Source organism: Lynx canadensis, chromosome C1, assembly GCF_007474595.2.
Source record: "Lynx canadensis isolate LIC74 chromosome C1, mLynCan4.pri.v2, whole genome shotgun sequence".
Classification (NCBI taxonomy): Eukaryota; Metazoa; Chordata; class Mammalia; order Carnivora; family Felidae; genus Lynx; species Lynx canadensis.
The window spans coordinates 126,057,582-126,080,381 of record NC_044310.1 but is presented as its reverse complement, the minus strand read 5'-3'; the positions used below and the strand labels follow the sequence as shown (position 1 = coordinate 126,080,381).

The 22,800-nt window shown below is 35.9% G+C and overlaps 1 protein-coding gene across 5 annotated transcripts in view; it reads right to left on the bottom strand.

The window, feature by feature from the left end:
• RAB3GAP1 (RAB3 GTPase activating protein catalytic subunit 1) overlaps positions 1 to 22,537 on the bottom strand; it is a 112,225-nt gene extending 89,688 nt beyond the window's left edge. For 2 of the 5 annotated variants that reach the window (XM_030327154.1, XM_030327155.1), the window contains exons 1-4: positions 22,489 to 22,537; positions 22,333 to 22,388; positions 17,846 to 17,921; positions 77 to 209 (exon numbers count right to left, since the gene is read on the bottom strand). In XM_030327154.1, the coding sequence (XP_030183014.1) occupies positions 77 to 209; positions 17,846 to 17,921; positions 22,333 to 22,388; positions 22,489 to 22,506 (283 nt within the window). In that variant the 5' untranslated portion in view covers positions 22,507 to 22,537. Of the gene's footprint in view, positions 1 to 76; positions 210 to 7,920; positions 7,977 to 17,845; positions 17,924 to 22,332; positions 22,389 to 22,488 lie in introns of those variants that run through there. The other 3 variants (XM_030327158.1, XM_030327157.1, XM_030327156.1) reach the window with 3 other exon arrangements.
• Positions 22,538 to 22,800: the final 263 nt, after the last annotated feature.

Here is a 22,800-nt window from a genome sequence, read left to right as displayed (position 1 = left end):
CTCTCTCTTAAAATAAACAAACATTAATAAAACAAACTAAAATAAAATAAAATAAAGATAATTAGTAACAACTTACCTTCCAATACTTCATCCTTTCCTTCTTTGTCAGTGGAGTCTTGTACAAGATAATGATGAGTGACTGAGAACTTGAAATCAGCGAAGGAAATTTCATCTGATTTCTCTTCCCATGTGCCAGAAGTAAATACACCCTATATTTAACAATGGAAAAATACCCATTTTTAAAAAGAAAATTCCCTTAGAATATCAACTATCAAGTGACATGCAAAATTAAAATTTTGAAATAAAATATACAGTAAATTCCATGCCTCTAACATACAAAAAAAAATTCCTACCATTAGCAGAATCTGGTTACATTTAGCTAAAAATGATTAAATTTTATCAATTTTAAAATTTAGAAAAAATACAAGGCAATAAAATATACTTTTATTCTAAAAATCTCAAATCCAATAACATCACTATATAGTGCACCGCATTATTAGACATCAGAAATAGCTTAATAAAAAAGCAGTTTGTAGACTCAATTTAAGTGACATGACATTTGCAGCACTTATTTAACATGTTTTTGCAAGCATCTTTATCAAGCTTTGGTATTCAAATATTTTCATTTCAACTGCAACTCCTTGACTGGAAAACATTTTAATTAAAAGTCCCAAAGAGTCCCCTCACTTATGCAACATAATCATAAAAAAGAATTTTCCCCATGGGCCCTGAATCACCCTTAGTTATTCTTTCCACTGGAGAGGTATATAGTCATTACAACATAGCACCACTATGAGGCAGAAAATACCAACCCAGCAATTTGCCAACCAAAGACAGTCCCAAATTAGATATAAAATATGTAAGGAATGATTTTGTTCATTACTAAGTTTTTATAAAAAGTGTTTTCACAACCATACCTTATGTATAATACTCAAGTGTTTTATATTTGTTGCTGGCAAAGTATTCATAATTCTGAATTGAGTTAAATCGTATTTTAAATGTCTTAAAGGTATCTTATTATGTAAATATATTAAATAGCAATCTTTTTATATTAAGAGAAAAATCACTTGTATGATACATATCAGAAACTATACTTTTTATATGTTAAGTTTCTCTAAAGTGTGGTTAACCTGTATTAAATTAAGACATCTATGGCTGATACCAAAATTCTCAAACTGTAATAAGCATTATAATGATATATGTAAGAATATGGTGTACTATGAGGAACGCCCACTATAACGCAGTTAAGTCTAAACGTACAGACAAGGAAGAAGCCCAGGAAACGAGAGGTAAGCCTATTTGTTAAGCTTGCAAAAAAGGTGAAACATTCTTTTTAAATGATATAAAGAAACATTATCTGACCCTACTCTGGATTCTGGGTACCACTGGAAACCTTATGAACAGCCAGTTCAAGAAGGATTTGGTTGTATTCATTAAAGAGGAGGTATTTAGGTTCTGTCTCCCAAATAAACTTTTTAAGATAATTAGTTCAATTGAAAAACAACATTCTAACCTGCCTCCTTCATTTCCATTATGATACAGTCCTTTAATAACAAATTTCAGTATGGTGTATATTTATGATTACACTCAGAAATGACAACTTTAGTCCAATATTAATCTAGTGATTCATCAAAAACAACCTCTGAGGGCCCCAATCAGACAATAAAAATAAATAAGCATGTAGACTAGAAGGAAATAAAACTGTCTGCATTCACAATGATCTGACGTGTACCTAGAATAGTCAAAGCAACCTACAAACTACTAAAACTAACTGATGAGTTTATAAAGTTGTGGAATTCAAAATCAATATACAAAAACCATCTGTATTTTTTTAGGTAGGCTCCACACTGGGCATGGAGCCCAACACAGAGCCTGAACTCATGACCCTGAGACCAAGACTTGAGCTGACATCAAGAGTTGGACACTTAACCGACTGAGCCACCCACGTACCCCAAAAACCATCTGTATTTTTTTGAAGTATATTTATTTATTTTGAGAGAGAGCAGGGAAGAGGCAGAGAAGAGGTGGGGGAGAGAATCCCAAGCAGGCTCTGTGCTGTCAGTGCAGAGCCTGACATGGGGTTTGATCCCACGAACCATGAGATCCACAACCTGAGCCCAAATCAAAAGTCAGACACTTAACAGAATGCATCTGTATTTTTATATACATGCAGTAAACACCTGGGAGATGAATTTTTTTTTTAAATACCACTCTTACAACATCAAAAACAAATCAATTCTCTAGGAATACACTTAATGAAAAATAGCAAGAACTCTACCTAAGAATGCTTCAAAACATTGATAAGAGGGATTAAAGACCTAAATAGAGCTAAATGTACATGGATTGGAAGACGCAACAGCAGTAAGATGTCATTCTCCTCAAAGAGATCTATATATTCAATATAATCCTAATCAAAATCCCAGCAGGTATTTTGTAGAAATTGACAAGCTGATTCTAAAAGTAATATGAGGGGCGCCTGGGTGGCGCAGTCGGTTAAGCGTCCGACTTCAGCCAGGTCACGATCTCGCGGTCCGTGAGTTCGAGCCCCGCGTCGGGCTCTGTGCTGACTGCTCAGAGCCTGGAGCCTGTTTCCGATTCTGTGTCTCCCTCTCTCTCTGCCCCTCCCCCGTTCATGCTCTGTCTCTCTCTGTCCCAAAAATAAATAAACGTTGAAAAAAAAAAAAAAAAAGTAATATGAAATCCAAAGGACCTAAAATACCTAAAATAATTTTGATGAAAAATATACCAGCTGATTTTAAGATTTACTTTGCTATAGTAATTAAGATGGTATAGTACTACCATAAAGACAAATAGATCAATAAAACTTAAGAGTCCAAAAATAGATTCCCATTTATACTTCATTTTACAACAGAGGAGCTACTGCAATTTAGTAGGGAAAGAATGATCTTTTCAACAAATGGCCCTGGAATAAAAAGATATTCTCATGGAGAAAAGCAGAGCTGTCTTTACAACATTGAGATAGGCAAAGATTCCTTTGACAGTACAATACACAAAAGGCATTTAACAATAAAATTAAAAATTAAGAAAATGAGGACCACCCAAATATATAAAATAGTTAATAACAAACATAAAGGAACTAATCAATAATAATATAGTAATAGTAGGGGACTTTAACACCCCAGTGACATTAATGGAAATATCATCTAAACATAAAATCAACAAGGAAACAAGAGCATTGAATGACAATGGACCAGATGGATTTAACAGATATATTCAGGACATTCCATCCTAAAACAACAGAATACACCTTCTTTTTAAATGCACATGGAACATTCTCCAGCACGGATCACATATTAGGCCACAAAACAAGCCTCAACAAATTCAAAAAGACTGAAGTCATACCATGCATCTTTTCTAACAACACTATGAAACCAGGAGTCAACCACAAGAAAAAAAACTAGAAAGAGCACAAATACATGGAGGATAAATACATGCTACTAAACAATGAATGAGTCAACTAGGAAATGAAAGAAGAAATAAAAAACTACAAGGAAAAAGGAAAACACAATGTTCAAAACCTTTGGGACATACCAAAAGCTGTTCTAAGAGGGAAATTTAATCTAACAGGCTTACCTCAAGAAGAAAAATCTCAAATAAACAACATGACTTTACACAAAAAGGAGCTTTTATAAAAAGAATAAACAAAGCCTAAAACCAGTAGAGGGAAGGAAATAATAAAGATTAGAGCAGAAATAAATGATATAGAAACCTAAACACACAAACACACACACACACACACACACACACACACACACACACACACACACATACACACAGGAACGGATCAGTGAAACCAGGAGCTCGTTCTGTGAAACCAATCATTAAAAAAGAAAAAGGATTCAAATAAATAAAGTCACAAATGAGAGAGGGGAAATAAAAAAAAAATCACAGAAATATAAACAATTGTAAGTGAATATTTTGAAAAGCTATATGCCAACAAACTGGACAATCCAGAGGAAATGGGTAAATTCCTAGAAACATATAAACTACCAAAACTGAAAATGGAAGAAATAAAAAATCTGCACAGACTGATAACCAGCAAAGAACCTGAATCAGTAATCAAAAAACTCCCAACAAACACAAGTCCAGGACCAGATAGCTTCATAGGCAAATTCTACCAAACATTTAATGAAGAGTTAATGCCTATTCTTCTCAAACTACTTCAAAACATAGAAAAGGAAGGGTGCCTGGGTGGCTCAGTTGGTTAAGTGTCCAACTTCAGCTCAGGTCATGATTTCACTGTTTGTGGGTTCAAGCCCTGCATGGGGCTCTTTGCTGACAGCTCAGAACCTGGGGCCTGCTTCAGATTCTGTGTCTCCCTCTCTTTCGCCCCCCCCCCCCCCGCTCACCCACTGTCTCTCTCTCAAAAAATAAATGTTAAAAAAATGTTTTTTAAATATAGAAAAGGAAGGAAAATTTCATTCTATCAGGCCAGCATTATCCTGATACCAAACCCAGATAAAGACACCACAAAAGAACTACATGGCAATATCCCTGAAGAACACAGATGCAAAATCCTCAATAAAAAAATACTAGTAAACTGAATCCAACAATACATTAAAAAAAATCATTCAACACAACCCAGTAGGATTTATTCCCAGAATGCCAAGGTGGTTCAATATTAGCAAATCAATCAATATGATACAGCATATCAATAAGAGAAAGGGTAAGTAACCAGGGGCCCCTGCCTGGATGGCTCAATGGGTTAAGCATGTGACTTTGGCTCAGGTCAGTATGTCACAGTCTGTGAGTTTGAGCCCCACATCAGGCGCTGTACTGACAGCTCAGAGCCTGGAGCCTACTTTGGATTCTGTGTCTCCCTCTCTTTCTGCCCCTCCCCTGCTTGTGCTCTGTGTCTCTCAAAAATAAATAAACATCTTAAAATAAATTTTTTTTATTTAGCAAACTAAAAACTGTTTCTTCTACTGCCAAATGCAACACATTATTGAAAAGGACAAAAATACAGTAAAGCATTAAAAAACAGTGAATTTTTTTCCATTTCTTTTTTTGAGGAGGATAAAGCAATGGTTCTCAAGCTAATTACATTTTATACCCACTGAAGAGGCTTAAAAAAATATACTGATAACTAGGTTCCACAAGAGACCAATTAAATCAGAATCTCTGAGGTTGTAGCCTAGACACTAGAATTTTTCAAATGTTCCAATATGTAGTCAACATAGGAAAACACTTGGTATAGAGCTAGAAATTAAAGCTTTCATCCACTGGTATAAGAAATCCTTTTGACCATACACAATATTAAAATACAAGCATTAAAAAATCATGCTGGCACAACTGGATATCTACATGCAAAAACAAAAAAAAAAATGAAATTGGATCCTTTCCTTAGACTAGACATGAACAGTCAAAATGGACTGCATATCTAAATATAAGAGCAAAAACTAAAGACACCATCAAGAAAGTGAAAAGAAAGCCCACAACAATACAGAAGAATAGGAGAAAATACTGGCAAATTATGTATCTCATAAGGGATTTGTAGCCAAAATGTATAAGCAACATTTACACTAAATAATAAAAAGACAAATAATCCAATTTAAAAATGGGCAAATGATCTGAATAGACATTTCCCTAAAGAAGATATACAAATAGCCAATAAGAACATGAGAAGATGTTTAATATCAACAGCCATTAGGCAAATGCAAATCAAAATAACAATGAGATATCACTTCATATACACTAGGATGTCTACAATCAAAAAGATAACAAGTGTTGGTGAGGATGTAGAGAGATCAGGATAAATACAAATGTAAAATGATGCAGCACAATCAGGCAGTTCCTCAAAAGATTAAAAATGAAGTTACTATATGAACCAACAATTATATTCCTAGATATATACCCAGAAGAAATGATAACACACATCCACACAAAAACTTATACATGAAGGTTCATAGAAGCATTACTCATAATAGCCAAGAAGCAGAAATAATGCAAATGTCAGTCAACTGATAAATGGATAAATAAAATGTGATGAATCCTGACAACAAAATAGTATATAGCAATAAAAAGAAAAGAAGAACTAATAAATGCTACAATATGGACCAAATTTGAAAGCTTTATGCTAAGTGAAAAAAATCCAACATGCCAAAGCCTACATATTGCATAATTCTATTTATACAAAATGTTCAGAACAGGCAAATCTAAAGAGATAGAAAGTTATTGCCTAAGGATAGGAAAAAACAATAAGTGACTACTAAATGGTACAGGGTTTCTTTTGGGAGTGATGAAACTGTTCTTGAATTGATTGTGGTAGGGTGCCTGCGTGGCTTAGTCAGTTAAACATCGGACTGTAGCTCAGGTCATGATCTTGTGGTCCGTGAGTTCAAGACCCACATCGGGCTCTGTGCTGACAGCTCAGAGCGAGGAGCCTGCTTCGGATTCTGTGTCTCCCTCTCTCCCTGCCCTTCCCCCGCTCATGCTATCTCTCTCTCAAAAATAAACATCAAAAAAAAATGTTTTAATTGGTTGTGGTTAACGGTTGTACAGCTCAGTCAACATACTAAAAACCACTGAATTATATATCTTAAATTGGTGAACTATACAGTATAGAAATTGCAACTCAATAAAAAATTTAGACTGAGAAGACTGTTTCTGAATCACAATATTTTACAACTATCTACTCTGTCTAAAACACATTCCAGGCAGTTTCAAATGTGAATTCACAACAATCTTCTTTAAAAGATAAAGAAGATTATATGCCCCTCCCCTGCTCTTGCTCTGTCTCTCAAAAATGAATAAACGTTAAAAAAATTTTTTTAAGTAAAGAAGATTGGGGCACCTGGATGTCTCAAGTTGGTTAAGTACCTGACTTCGGCTCAGGTCATGATCTTCTGGTTCATAAATTCAAGCCCTGCTTCGGGCTCTGTGCTGACAGCTCAGAGCCTGGAGCCTGCTTTGGATTCTGTGTCTCCCTCTCTCTCTGCCCCTCGCCTGCTGTCTCTCTCTCTCAAAAATAAATAAACATTAAAATACACACATACATAAAAAGAAGTTTAAAAAAAAACTCAATGAACATTTCATCCATTTCTGGAATAAGACAAACCAAATATTTCTCTAGCCACAAGCAACTCTAAAACCACATGCTTTTCAAGAAGTTTTCCTAAAACAAAACAAATATGCTAGTATGCTGGCAAAGTAGCACGCAAATAAACACCTACTACAGCAGTTGCCCCTCACCACGGTTTCACTTCAAACAGTTTCTGATAACCACAGTCAACTTCGGTCCAGAAGCAGATGATCCTCCTTCTGACATATCATCAGAAAATCAAGAGTAGACTAACACTACATCACAACGCCTATCATTCACCTCACTTCATATCATGTAGGCATTTTATCATCTTACATCATCACAAGAAGAAAAAGGGTAAGCACAGTACAAAAAGATATCTTGAGAGAGACATTTACATAACTTTTATTACAGTATATTGTTTTAATTATTATTTTATTATCAGTTGTTGTTAATCTCCTACTATGCCTAATTCATTAATTGAACTATCACATGTATACACATGCAGGAAAAAAATATATAGGGTTCAGTACTATCCATGATGTCAGGCATCCATAGGGGTTTTTGGAACATATCCCCTACAGATAAGGGGTAACTACTGTACAACTCAATTCCAACAGATACCTGATGATTCCAAACAAAACCTCTAAAAGATAGCAAAAATGTAAAAGAACATATTTAATCTAGAAAGCTGACACTGCACTTTCCACGTATTTTGTATGTGATATGGTTTGTAATAGTAATGAACGTTTCATGGCAAAGTTTCCAGTGTATTTATTATACGTTCATGGATACTGGCCATGACAACACGAGATTAATAAAAAACTACATCTAATCACACACAAACACAGAAACCCAAATAACAGTCATCTATATACCTTCCACTCTTCACAGGTAGCCTGGGTGGCCCTCAGACTGGATCAGGATCATCCCACTAAAAGCACAGAAGGAGAGGGGAATGATATTAAGGCTCAGTCCAGAAGCTCTTCTCCATGGAACTTTGACTTTAGTTCCAGAGGGTTATTAAAAACCCTAATAAAGGAAATTTGGAAACAAAGGGGAACTTGAGATCAGTCCCTCTTAAATTAATAAAGAGCCACGATTCATCCAGAGAACATTCAACTAGCTAAAAACTCCAACAGTAAGAGATCCTAGGGAAAGGGGATACAGTCAACTACAAGTTAATCATAACAAATACTCATCCTCAAGGTAAAAAACCAGTAGGTTTAAGTAGACATAAGATACACTGGTGGACACAAATAAGTCTCCATTAGAGGCAATAAGTACTCTTGAGGGCCACCTCAGGCATTCAGCTGTAACAGGAGTTTGGGCCTACCTCCACAGCCCAAGCATTTTATCTCTTGATCTGACTTCATCTGTAGAGATAACCTTCTCATTTGTTCACACAGTATTTGTTTGAATAGTGGCATAGGTCCTATACCAAATTAAAGTTCAAAATGAAATTCATGATGTACACTGAAAATTTTACTTAACGCACTGAAAGAACTATGTGCTATAACTCAATGGCAAGCAAAAAATCTTTTTAAAATATATAAAAGAAAAGACGATCTAGGAAATAATAGAACTGAAAATGTCTGAAGACACCTCGGATCTATCTCAGATTAAAGCTGAGCTTTTTCAGCCAGGTTTTATACTTTATTTCTCCCCAGCTGGATGCTAAATTTTTAACTTCTAGGAGCTTTAAGGAAACAATGAATTAATTTTATAGCAAAAAGTGTTAAGTAATTCCATGTGTTCATATTCTATTCTGCTTAAGCAAATAGCATTTTAAAGCCTCTGGTGCAGCAGTAGACTGAGATAGCACAATGCCACAAAAGGTTATGGTAAGCAACAGAACTAGATTTCCAGAGGTGCCTGAGGGGCTCAGTCGGTTAAGCACCGACTCTTGGTTTTAGAGTCTGTTCAGGTCATGATCTCAGTGCATGATTTCATGCACTCTATCCTGTGCACAACTCACGGTTGCAGAATGATGGAGCTTTACTGGATTTAGGCAACAGAGGACAAACTTCAAAGAAGACAGAGAAGTTCTAAAGTTAAGACATAAAGCCTGGAAGGGAAGAAGCCAAAAGGAGGTAAGCACTGAAATTTGTATATAAACTCTACGCCAAATTTTGGCTATCTGCTAAACCAGATATGAAGAGTGGAGACTCCACAGTAGAGTGACAAAGAAGAAAACTAAAAGAAAAGATTTCAGCTGCTGTTACCACTGAGAAGACCATGGAATTTTAGTGTTGTCAAATGAATTGCTTGCTGAAACAAACAAAATACTCTTTAGAGGAATACAACAAAATCTAGTCTCTACATTTCATTCAAAATAATAAGCATAAAATTAAGAAACTGCTGGATATGTACACACACAAGACAAATTAAAAAAAAAATGTGACCTATATTCAAGAGAATAAAGTCAACAGAAACCAACCCCAAGAAGGCCTAGATGTTGCAATTGGCTTTATACTACCTATAATAAATATGCTCCAGGACTAAAGGAAAATATTTTCAAAACAAATTTAGAGGTAAGGAACCTCAAAGAATTGAAAATTATGAAAAAAAACAAACAGAAACTCTAGACCTAAAAAGTACAATAAAGTGAAAAATACATCAAATGGGCTTAACAACAGAGACAGCAGAAGAAAGAGTAAATGAACTGAAAAATAAACCAAGAGAAATTATCTAGGAGAGAGAGGAAACAAAAAAAATGAGAACAGCAGAACCCCAGAGACCTGTGGAACAATATTAAGAGTTCAAATATAAGCATAACTTAAGTCACTGAAAAAGAGTAGAGAATGCGGCAGAAAAGTATTTGAAGAAATAATGGCTAAAACTTCCCTAGTTTGGTGAAAAAAAAAGTTACATATCCAATATTAACAAACCTAAGCAAGAAAAATGCAAAGAAAATACACCTAAGCACTTAATAATTAAATGGCCTAAACTGGAAAACTAAAGAAAAAAGCTTGAAACCAGTTAGTGAGAAAAATGCCAAAATATAATAAATATGAATGACACCGAACTTCTAACCAGAACTATTGAGACAAGACAATAGAACTACATCTTCTAAAAAAATTTTTTTAATCTTTTATTTCTTTTTCAGGGAGAGACAGATAGAGCACAAACAGGAGAGGGGCAGAGTGAGAGGGAGACAGAATCTGAAGAAGGCTCCAGACTCTTGAGCTGTCAGCACAGAGTCCAACACAGGGCTTGAACTCGTGAAATCAGGAGACCATGACCTGAGCCGAAGTCAGGTGCTCAACCAACTGAGCCACCCAGGCACCCCAGAACTACATGTTTAAAGAACTGGAATGAATGAATGAATGAATGAAAAATAAATAAATAAATAAATAAATGACAAACCAGAATTCTTCAGCAAAACTATCCTTCAGAAACAATGTAAAATAAAAATATCTTCAAATAAAACAGAATTTGTAGAACCAAGAGTATGGCAATTCGTCAAAGAATTTAAAAAAGAATTATCATATGATCCATCAATTCCACCTCTGGGTACCTACCCAAAAGAACTGAAAGCAGAGACTTGAAAAGATATTTGTACAGCCACATTCACAGCAGCATTATTATTTAATTCATAATACCCAACACATGGATACATTATTCATAACAGTATTCATAATAACCAAAAAGTAGAAACAACCCAGTGTCCATCAACAGATGAATGAGTAGATTAACAAAATGTGGTATATACATACGATGGAATATGATTCAGTCTTAAAAAGAAAACCGTGACACATTATACAACATGATAAACCTTGAAGACATTATACTAAGTGAAACAAGCCAGACAGAAAAGGACAAATACTGTATGATTCTGCTTATATGCAATACCTACAGTACTCAATTCATAGAAACAGAAACAGAATAGTGATTATCAGGGGCTTAGAGGAGGCGAGAGGAAGTTACTGTTCAAGGAGAATGAAGTTCACAGATTGTTGGTGATGAAAACTTCAACAATGTCAAAGTACTTAATGCCACTGAGTTTTACACCTAATGATAAATCCTATATATATTTTACCATAATAAAAAAAAATTAACACAATTTACCACATTCAGAAAACAAAAAGGAAAAACCACATGATTATTTCAATAGATACAAAATAAGATTTCAATATATTAAACACTCATTCGTGATTAAAAAAAAAACCTTTCAGCAAACTAAGAATTTCCTCAAACTTACAAAGGACGCCTATGGAGAACCTATGATGTTCTTAATGCTGAAGCACTGAACATTTCCCCTCTACAATGGGAAGAAGGCAAGAATGTCCACTCTCAACAGCTCTATTCAACATGTTACTAAAATTCCTCATTAGGGGCACCTGGCTGGCTCAGTCAATAGAAACATGTGACTCTTGATCTCAGGGTCATGAATTCAAGGCCCAAACTGGGCACAGAGTTTACTTAAAAAAACAAATAAAAAAGATTGCCCTAATGATACTGTGCATAACTGCATAACTGACAGAGATTACTGGCTATTTTAGTAAATAAATTAAAAAAAAAAAAAAAAAAAAAAGACCTGACTGGTGCAATAACAATAAAAACTAAAAGGTACATGGCACAAAAACAGACACTCAGATCAATGGAACAGAAGAGAGAACCCAGAAATGGACCCACAAACATATGGCCAACTAATCTTTGACAAAGCAGGAAAGAATATCTAATGGAATAAAGAGTCTCTTCAGCAAATGGCGCTGGGAAAACTGGACAGCGACATGCAGAAAAATGAACCTGGACTACTTTCTTACACCATACACAAAAATAAACTCAAAATGGATAAAAGACCTAAATGTAAGACAGGAAGCCATCAAAACCCTCGAGGAGAAAACAGGCAAAAACCTCTTTGATCTTGGCCGCAGCAATTTCTTACTCAGCACATCTCCGGAGGCAAGGGAAACAAAAGCAAAACTGAACTATTGGGACCTCATCAAAATAAAAAGCTTCTGCACAGCAAAGGAAACAATCAGCAAAACTAAAAGGCAAGTGACGGAATTGGAGAAGATATTTGCAAATGACATATCAGATAAAGGGTCAGAATCCAAAATCTATAAAGAAGTTATCAAACTCAACACACAAAAACCAAATAATGGGCAAAAGACATGAATAGACACTTCTCCAAAGAAGATATCCAGATGGCCAACCGACACACGAAAAAAATGTTCAACATCACTCATCATCAGGGAAATACAAATCAAAACCACAATGAGATACCACCTCACACCTGTCAGAATGGCTTACATTAACAACTCAGGCAACAACAGATGTTGGTGAGGATGCGGAGAAAGAGGATCTCTTTCGCACTGCTGGTGGGAATGCAAACTGGTGCAGCCACTCTGGAAAACAGTATGGAGGTTCCTCAAAAAATTAAAAATAGAACTACCCTATGACCCAGCAATTGCACTACTAGGTATTTATCCAAGGGATACAGGTATGCTGTTTCCAAGGGGCACATGCACCCCAATGTTTATAGCAGCATTATCAACAACAGCCTAAGTATGGAAAAAGCCCAAATGTCCATTGATGGATGAATGGATAAAGATGATGTGGTATACATATATACAATGGAGTATTACTCAGCAATCAAAAAGAATGAAATTTTGACATTTGCAACTATGTGGATGGAACTAGAGGGTATTATGCTAAGCAAAATTAGTCAGTCAGAGAAAGACAAATATCATATGACTTCACTCATATGACATTAAGACACAGAACAGCTGAACACAAGGGAAGGGAAGCAAAAATAATATAAAAACAGGGAGGGTGACAAAACATAAGAGACTCTTAAATATGGAGAAAAGAGTGTTACTGGAGGGGTTGAGGGACAGAGGATAGGCTAAATGGTTAAGGGACATTAAGGAATCTACTCCTGAAATCATTGTTGCACTATATACTAATTTGGATGTAAATTAAAAAAATAAAATTAAAAAAATTAAAAATATTAAATGCTTAGTGATGCAAAAAAAAAAAAAAACAACCAATATTGCATTCTACATTAACAAAATAAAATTTTTTTTTTTATTTTTTTTTTCAACGTTTTTATTTATTTTTGGGACAGACAGAGACAGAGCATGAACGGGGGAGGGGCAGAGAGAGAGGGAGACACAGAATCGGAAACAGGCTCCAGGCTCCGAGCCATCAGCCCAGAGCCTGACGCGGGGCTCGAACTCACGGACCGTGAGATTGTGACCTGGCTGAAGTCGGACGCTTAACCGACTGCGCCACCCAGGCGCCCCAACAAAATAAAATTTAAAATAAAAATGAAAAGGTACGAAACCTGTAAAAAAAGAAAAATATCCCTAATTGCAGGCAAGGTGATTATGAATGTAGAAAATGCAAAAGAATTAACAATAAGATTATGAATCTTTAGCCAGGTCTCAAGATACAAAGTCAACACACAACCTATAAATATAGAGAACAAACAGAATGGTTGCCAGAGGGGAGGTGGGTTGGGGGCTGGGCAAAATGGGTGAAGAGCAGTGAGAGACACTGGCTTCCAGTTATGGAATGAATAAGTCATGGGGAAAAAAAGCACAGCATAAGAAAAATAGTTGATGATACTGTAATAGTGCTATATGATGACAAATGATAGCTACACTTGTGAGCATCATAATGTATAAAGTTGTCAAATCACTATGTTGTACACCTAAAACTAACATAACATTATGTGTTGGCTATACCCAAATAAAAAAAAATTTTAAGTCAACACACAAAATGTTTTGTATGTCTACGTCCTAGCAACAAACAAATAAAAAATGAAACTAAAAAACAATTCCATTTACAACTACATACAACATAAAATACTTAATAATGTATTTTTAAAAAGATATGCAGGGTGCCTGGGTGGCTCAGTCCATTGAGTGTCCAACTCTTGATTTCAGCTCAAGTCATGATCTCATCGTTCATGGGATCAAGCCCTGCCTCGGGCTCTGTGCTGACAGCACAGAACCTGCTTGGGATCCTCTCTCTCTGCCCCTCCCCACCCCTCAAAAATAAACATTAAAAATAAAAAAAGATACATAAGACCTCCACCAAAAACCTTAAAAACAGTGCTGAGAAAAATTAAAGACTTAAATAAATGGAAAGATGGGCCATGTTCAAGATTGTCAAAATGCCACTGCTCCCCAAAGTAGTCTAGAAATTGAACACAAATCCAATCAGTTCCAGCGTAATCATAATCCCTTTTACAGAAACTGTCAAGCTTACTCTAAAATTCATAATGGAAACATAACAGACCTAGAACAGAGAAAACAATATTGGGAAAACAATAAAAGCTAAAGAATTTACATTAACTTCAGGACTTACTGCAAAGCTATTCAGTAGTTCTCAACTGAGGGCAACGTTGCCTTTCGTGGGAACATGTGGCAATGTCTAGATGCATTTTTAGTTGCCATCCTTGGGAGAGTGCTAGACATCTAGTAGTTAGAGGCCAGGGATACTACTAAATATCCTGTACTACAAGAGTCAGCCTCGTAACAATCTGGCCCAAAATTTTAATAATGCCAAGGTTGGGGAAACCCTAAACTACAGTATTCGAGACAATGTGGTACTGACATCAGGACAGTCAAATAGATTAATGAAACAGAATAGAGATTGCAGAAGATGACTCCCTATGTCAACAGTCTAACAAAGGTGACAAAGCAATTTAATGGAGAAAAGTGTTTTCAACAGAGAGTTCTAGAAGAGGATATCCATACGTAAACACTGAACCATGATTCCTCACTTCAAACCATATACAAATATTAGTTCAAGATGGATCATAGGCCTAAAGTCTAAAATGATAAAGCCTGTAGAAGGAAACATTAAAAAAGTATCTTCATGACCTAGCAAAACTATCTGAGAAAACACTTAACAAGCAGAATACATAAAAGAACTAAAAGACTCCTGCAACTCAATAAAAACTCATATGAATTTAAAACATGGAGGGGGTGCCTGGGTGGCTCAGTCAGTTAAGCATCTGACTTTGGCTCGGGTCATGATCTCACAATACTTGAGTTTGAGCCGCACATCAGGCTCTGTGCTGACAGCTCAGAGCCTGGAGCCTGCTTTGGAGTCTATGTCTCCAGCTCTCTCTGCCCCTCCCCCAATCACGATCTGTGTCTGTCTCTCTCTCTCAAAAATAAAAATAAACATGGACAAAATTTTGAACAGACATTTCATAAAGACAAATGACTAATAAGCACATGAAAGATAGTCAATACTAATACTCATCAAAGAAATACAAATGAAAACCAGAATAAGAAATAAAAATTAATTCTACAAACTACATACCCACTAGAACTAAAATGTTTAAGAGTGGAAAACAAGCAACTAGTGAGAATGCAGTTACCCAAACTGATATATGTATTGCTGGTAGGGGGATAAAATGGTACAAAAAGCTTCAGCAGTTTCTTTTAAAGTCAAGCATATACCTATATTATGACCCAGTAATTTCACTCCTGGGTATTTACCCAAGAGAAATAAAAACATACATCTCCAAAGGCCTCATGCAAGAATGTTCTGCTTTATTCATAATAGCCAGTATGTCTGTCAACAAGTGAAACAAACTGTAGTATATTCATACAACAGAGTATTACTCAGCAATAAAAAGAAAAAATGGTGATTCACGCAATATTCTAGAATAATGTCAAAAAAATGTAAAAAGGTCAGGCACAACAAATATATACCATATGATGCCATATATATACAAAATTCAAGACAGAGGCAAAAGTAGTCTACAATTTAAAAGAAAAAAGAGAACAGCAGATGCCTGGGGGACATGAGTGAGAAGCATGGGAATTAACTGGAAAGGGTCACTAGGGACACTAGGGGTGTGACAGCAACATTCAGTATCTTGAGTGAGAAGTGTTGTTACAAGGAAGTAAACGTTTGTCAAAATTAAGCAGTTTTGTGCAATATGTCAATTTTTATTTTTAAAACAAGTTAAAAAATCTAGTGGGGAGTAGGAGTTGATAGAGATACGACTGAAAGAAGAAAATGGCAGAACATTGTTGAAACTGAGTGATGGGCACATGGAGGTTAATCATACTATTTTTGTCTACTTTACAAGTGTTTGAAATTTTTCATAATTCAAGTTTTTTTTTTTAAAAAGTATCTTAATTCCCCATCAGTGGAGGAAGACAATTAATCACTATCCCACCCGTGAATTAAAATCTCAAGCACAGTTTAAACTTTCTTTTATATAATGAACAACCCGTCCTTTACATTTTCTTTAATCTTATTCATCATAGTTAATAGCTCACCTTGCAATCTATTCATGTCTTCTCTATCTCATTTATTTACTACTATCTATAGGGAAAAAAGGGTTGAAGAGAGTTAACATTCCTTTAACCCCCACTACATGCCTGGCAGTATGCTACCCACTTTGAATATATTACCCAGTTTCTATCCCAAAACTGAATTCAGCATCTAAAATTTTAATCTTATTTCTTTACTTATTTATTACTTCTCTCCCTCATCAGAATTTATGTTCAATGGCAACATGGATCTTGCCTTGTTCGCTATTTCTTCAGATCTGGCACACAGGAGATACTCAGTAAATACGTGCAGATCAAAGAATTAAGGAATATAACATCAGAGCTCACGAATACTCAATTTAGCTCTCTTTTTGGTGGTGCAAATCATTGCCCACTCCAGTTATATCTACCTTGTTTTGCCCTTAATTTTGTCACCTATATCAATTGTTGTTATATATTTGTTTCAAGTGGAATAGGATAATCTGTTTGAAAACTTCATTTTCCCTTTATTCAAAAAATGTAATCCTAAAAATATTTTAATGTATTTATATTCAGCATATCTTTCAATGCTATGTAATTTTTTTAATGATGTGTGATTTCTATATGCAGTGTTACTTTTTCTGCTCTTATTTATATGAAAAAAGAAAATGCTGATGCTCTGATAGTCTCAAATTCTGTTAACATCACCATAAGGCTTAAAAATACTCATGAATATTGAGAATTGAGAGTTCCTTACAGAGGGATAAATTGCAGTTAATAATAGACTTAAAATAAAAATGATCATTTTTACTTCAAAAAAAATTTATCTAACAAAACAAAGCATCTACATAAGCCTAGAATCAAACTGTTAGTTCCTGTTAGTGAAAAAGAGAAAATCTAGGTTTGTCCTCAGAATACATTCTTCAGTAAATATTTGGGGCATGGTTTATCTCAGTAAGAATATCTTAATATCCAGCAACATCTTAAAGTTCTACCTCAATTTTGAATAACTTCTTCATTCTTAAATATCCTCAAAACATCCACAGGGTTAAAAAGGGGGAGGGAGAGAGCAAATACTATTAATGGTACTGTAAAATACAAAAATTGAGTGAAATAGCTGCTAACAACAGCAAGTCAGTTAAGACCAAGATTTTTCCTCATTAGTTAAGCAAAATACTCTACCCAAGAAGTTGGTAATTGCAATGTTTCTCTGACTAGCCAAAAAAAAAAAAAAAAAAAAAAAAAAAAAACCCAAAAAACCTTTAAAAAAGATTTTCTAATACTCTAAGGGAGAAAGCAAAAGAGCAGTAAACATTAGAGGAAATAGAAATCACTCATAAAGAATGACATTGTACATATAAAATTTTATTTAAAAAGAGCTCACAAATGTCTTACATTGTTTTTTGCCACAGATTCAAATCCAAGTTCTTCCAGATGCCACTTTATGCTTATAGCTCATATATAACTTTAAAAAAACATTTAATTCAAATGTACCAAATGCAGCAAAGGGCTTAAAAATAGAAGTTTCAAAGTAAATACTCATTTAGAGACACCAGCAAATAAATCTGACCTTTTCAAGTGGCTTTCCCAAAGAGTTTCCAATCAGTTTCCAGTCATTTAAGACTTCTTCAATTTTGGAAATAAACCTAGTAATGAGAAAAAAACTTTCTAAATATGTAACAGCGCTTTTTTCTTTTTTACTACTGTTATACAATTTCTTTAAAAAAAGTATTTTTTTAATTAATTTATTTAAGAGAGAGAGAGAGACAGAATGAGAATGAGTATTAATGGGCCCATTTATGGGCTCAGCACAGAGCCCAACGTGGAGCTCAATCTCACAAACCATGAGATCACGACCTGAGCCAAAATCAAAAGTCAGACACTCAACCAACTGAGCAACCAGGTATGCCAAAAAAGTATTTTTTAAATTTCAACATTTTTATCAGAGAAGGCTCAATAAGTTTAGTATTATTAGTCTAATTTATGGATATGGAATAAATGTGGAAATAATCCTCTGCAATCCAAGAATTCTTAAATTCTGGTTTTTTAATAAATTTTATTTATTTATTTAAGTAAACTCTACCCCCCAGTGTGGGACTCAACCTCACAACCCCAAGATCAAGAATCCCAAGCTCTACTGACCAAGCCAGCCAGGCATCCCAAATTTTAAAGTCCAATGCTTACCCAACAAAGGCAATCTGCTTCCATAAAATTTAAATTAAGAATTAATAAATCTCAGGGCGCCTGGGTGGCTCAATCGATTGAGCATCCAATTCCTGATTTCAGCTCAGGTCATGATCCCAGGGTTGGGGGATTGAGCCCTGTGTCCAGCCCTGTACTAAGCATGAAGTCTGCTTGGGATTCTCTCTCTCTCCCCCCCTCTGTCCCTCCCTCCTTCTCATGCTTTCTCTCTAAAATAAAAAAATAAATAAATAATAAAAAAGAGTAAGTCTCTATATTAGAATGTATATAATAAATTTGGAACAGAAGTAAAAACTGACAGGAGTGCCTGGGCGGCTCAGTCAGTTAAGCGCCTGACTCTCGATTTCCACTCAGGTCACAATCTCACAATTCAGGAGTTGGAGCCCCATGTTGCGCTCTGCACTGACATTGGCAAAGCCTGTTTAGGATTATCTCTCTCCCCCCTTTCTCTGCCCCGCCCCCTCTCAGGTGCGTGCACTCTCTGTCTCTCTCAAAATAAACATACATTTAAAAAAAAAAATGAAAGACTAAAAGGATACTACTAAAAATAACTATGAAACCAATGATCTTTTCCCTACCCTCAAAGTAACTAATCTATTTAAATTAACTTTTCCTTTGAAGATATTTAGGAATGGATTTGCCTACCTCTCCCCTCAAAAGAAAACATTTAGGAACTTTGCTCATTAAAATAAAACATGTTTTGGGGCACCAGGGTGGCTCAGTCTGTTAAGTGACTGACTCTTGATTTTGGTTCATGTCACAATCTCACTGTTCAGGGAATCCAACTCAGCATCAGGCTCTGTGCTGACAGCACTGAGCCAACTTGGGATTCTCTCTCCATCTCTCATCCCGTTCCCCACTTGCATACTCTCTCTCTCAAAATAAATAAATTTTTAAAAAGTAAAACTTTAAAATGAAAAATAAATAAAACATGTTTTAAGGGACAGCTGGAAAGAAACAACAAGTAGATTTGTCAGCTTTAAGGAATAAATGACAGATTTTAATACTAATCACTATATAATCTTTAAATCTACTGATAAACCAGATCTATTAAAAAGAGAATGAATTCTGACTAGTAATATGCTCAATCAGCAAATTAAAAACTGTCAAATCTCAGTAGTACTGTTAAAAGACACTTTCAGAAAGCTTTTATTACTCCAAAAAGCTAACTTAAGTATGATGTAATCTAATAGCAAAATTGCTCCCCTATAACACCTATGTCATATTACTAGAGTACTAGAGTTAATTCTAGTCAAAATATATTCAAAGCCATCAGGTTTTTTCCCTCAGTGACATTATCAGTTAATATTTACATTTGTTTTAAGACAGTAATGATAGTAATGATAAACCAGAGTTATTACAATTTAAATGAACCTTGTAATCAAGTCCTCTTTAAGATGAAAGGCAGTATTAATATACTGATTCACTTCTGGGCAGTTCAATCAAAAGGTTAATTATCAGTTTTGAAAATGCTCTAGAAAGAAGTTAACATGTTTACAAAAAAAGGAAATAAAAATTTTTATTGTATCCACATGTGAGCAAAAATTTGCAAGTAAAATGTACATTGTATTTATAAAGGAAAAAAAAAAAAAACTGGAAGCTACCTAATTGTCTAAGTGCACAAAAGTTGTAAATTAATGGTATATCCACTGAATGAAATAGTATGCATCCATAAAAAATCAAGTTTGAAGACCATTTGAGGATATAAGAAAATGTTCATTTCATACATTAAGTGAAAAAATTGAAGCTATAGAAACAAGTATTAATATGTTTTGACACAGAATGCTTACAAAACACTCATAGATTAGAAGAAATTTTCTCAAAATATTAATAGTAGCTATCTCCTGGTGGTACAATTACAGGTTTCTTATATTTTTCTTTTTTATTCTACTATGAAGTATTATTTTAATAAAAATTGTTTAAGATAATATTGCTTTCACAGTAAAAGGAACATACTGAAGTACTTATTTTATGAATTCTATCAGTTACTAGCTAAAAGAGAAAAATTGGGTTCTACTGAAGTATGGAGATTTGACCAAAAAATTGAATAACTTTACCCCTGAAAGCTCTCAAGACCTCAGCTGAAGGGTCTTTTCCTCTGACTCCTCATTCTGTTAGGTTCCTTTGTCACATGCTCTTGTAAAACCAGGTTTCTTTCCCTTCTCAATTCTTATTTCAATTTTAATTACAGACTTATGTGTATCATTATTTGACTCATGTCTGTCTCCATTAGACTGTATGTTAAGAGCAGGAATTGTCTATTTTTATTGATCACATCCCTATGCCCTGCACTGTATTTGACAAACTGGCACTCAATAAATATTTCTGCAAAGGATAAGTGATTAAAAAGTTAGGTGGGTTTTTTTTTAATTTTTTTTTTTTAATGTTTGTTTATCTCTGAGAGAGAGAGAGAGAAAGAGACATAGTGCGAGCGGGTGAGGGCAAAGAGAGAGGGAGACACAGAATCCGAAGCAGACTCCAAGCTCTGATCAGGGTGCCTAGGTGGCTCGGCTGATTAAGCATCTGACTTTGGCTCAGGCTATGATCTCGTGGTTCCTGGGTTCAAGCCTGGAATCAGGCTCTGTGCTGACAGCTCAGAGCCTAGGTCCTGCTTCAGATTCTGTATCTCCCTCCCTCTCTCCCCACCCCCCCACCGTCAAAATAAACAAATAAACCTAAAAAAAAAGAATCCCAGGGGTAACCTAGGTAGTTCAGTCGCTTAAGGGTCCAGCTTCAGCTCAGGTCATGATCTCATGGTTCAGGAGTTCGAGGCTCTGTCCAGCTCTGTGCAGACAGCTCTGAACCTGTAACCTGCTTGGGATTCTGTGTCTCCCTCTCTCTCTCTTCCCCTCCCCCTGCCTCTCTCTCAAAAATAAAATAAACATTAAAAAACTAAAAAAAAAAACAAAAAAACCCACACAGATCAAAGGTTTTATTTTGTTCTTTTCCATTAATATTAAACATTCTGGACACAGAATATCTGCCCAATACAGCCTTGCCAGTATGATTATGTCTAACTGACTTTTCTTTTTGGGGGGGCACCACAAATCAAACTATTATACCAGCAGGGATCTTTTATATTTTACTATGTCATCTAATGACATAACATGTACAAATTTCCTCTCCAACCAGAAAGATTACAAAATGTTCCAAGAAACTAAATATTGATCGGACACCCAGAAGGGTCTCTGTGATACCGACAAGAAAATTTCTCCATCTAAGCTATCACTCCTCCACAAAGCTGGGTTTCAACTAATTTCAATGATACAACGATTTCTCTCAGCTGTTCAGAGGTTTGCTGAGCATAGGAAGCCTGGGCACATGACCCAGTGAAATGCAACAACTTGAACCGAAGGGTTCCAAAGCCATCTGCAGCCTGTCTTTAAAGACCGGATGGAGATGGTGGGAAAGTAGCAGATGGACAACCACCAGCACTATGAAGGCCTCCTCCAGAAATGGATATGCGACGTACACAGAAGGAAAAAGCAGCTGCGAAGTTCACTGCTTATGATCACAAAATGTGTTAAACGGAAATGAAAACAGGAACGGACGTGGTAGCCACGGACATTGTTTCTGCGGGTGGGCAACAACCGTTCTAAGGAAAGTGCTCTCAGAGTAAACAAAACTTTTTCTGAAAGCCGCATCTCAGGTGTTTGGCTGATGGGGGCGGGCCCGGACTGTTCAGACGCAAGAGGCTTACTTACAGCTGCCTAGAAACCAGAGGAGACGCAGAGCTGGGGGCTCGCGGATCTTACTTTTACCGCAGAATTAGTGTCACGTGTGGTCTATGTTGGGGAAGTGGCACGAAGACTCCGGGGCCCAAGGTACTGATAACCAAGGATACGACTCACTCACCTTTCCCATTCCGAGGCAGTGGTGAAGTCCGTGATCTCAAATACCTCGGACTCGGGCTACGGGAAAAGGAAGGAAAGAAAAACAGATTGAGCCCCGGGGCGCTGACACTGAAGAGAGAACTTACAGGCAGGGATAGAAAGAGAGCAAACACCTCACCTCACTGTCGGCCGCCATCTTGAGGAGCGCCGCGAAGGGCGCTAGGTATGCTGGGAAGAAGAGCAGGGCGTCTGGGGAAGGGGGGGAAAGGAGGGCGGGGCCGGGCCTCGGCGCAGCACCGCCCCCTGGTAGTGAGTCCTGTTTGGAAGTCGTCAAAGGCTGCAATCATTTGATTTAGAACAAACAAACAAAAAAGCTTTGAATTTGAAATATTCCTGTAAAGTAATGAATTCAGGAAAAGAACACAAGCAAAGAGGTAAGACAAGGTCCTAGATTCCTGTGGATAAAATTATATTAAAAACTCCAGGGGCG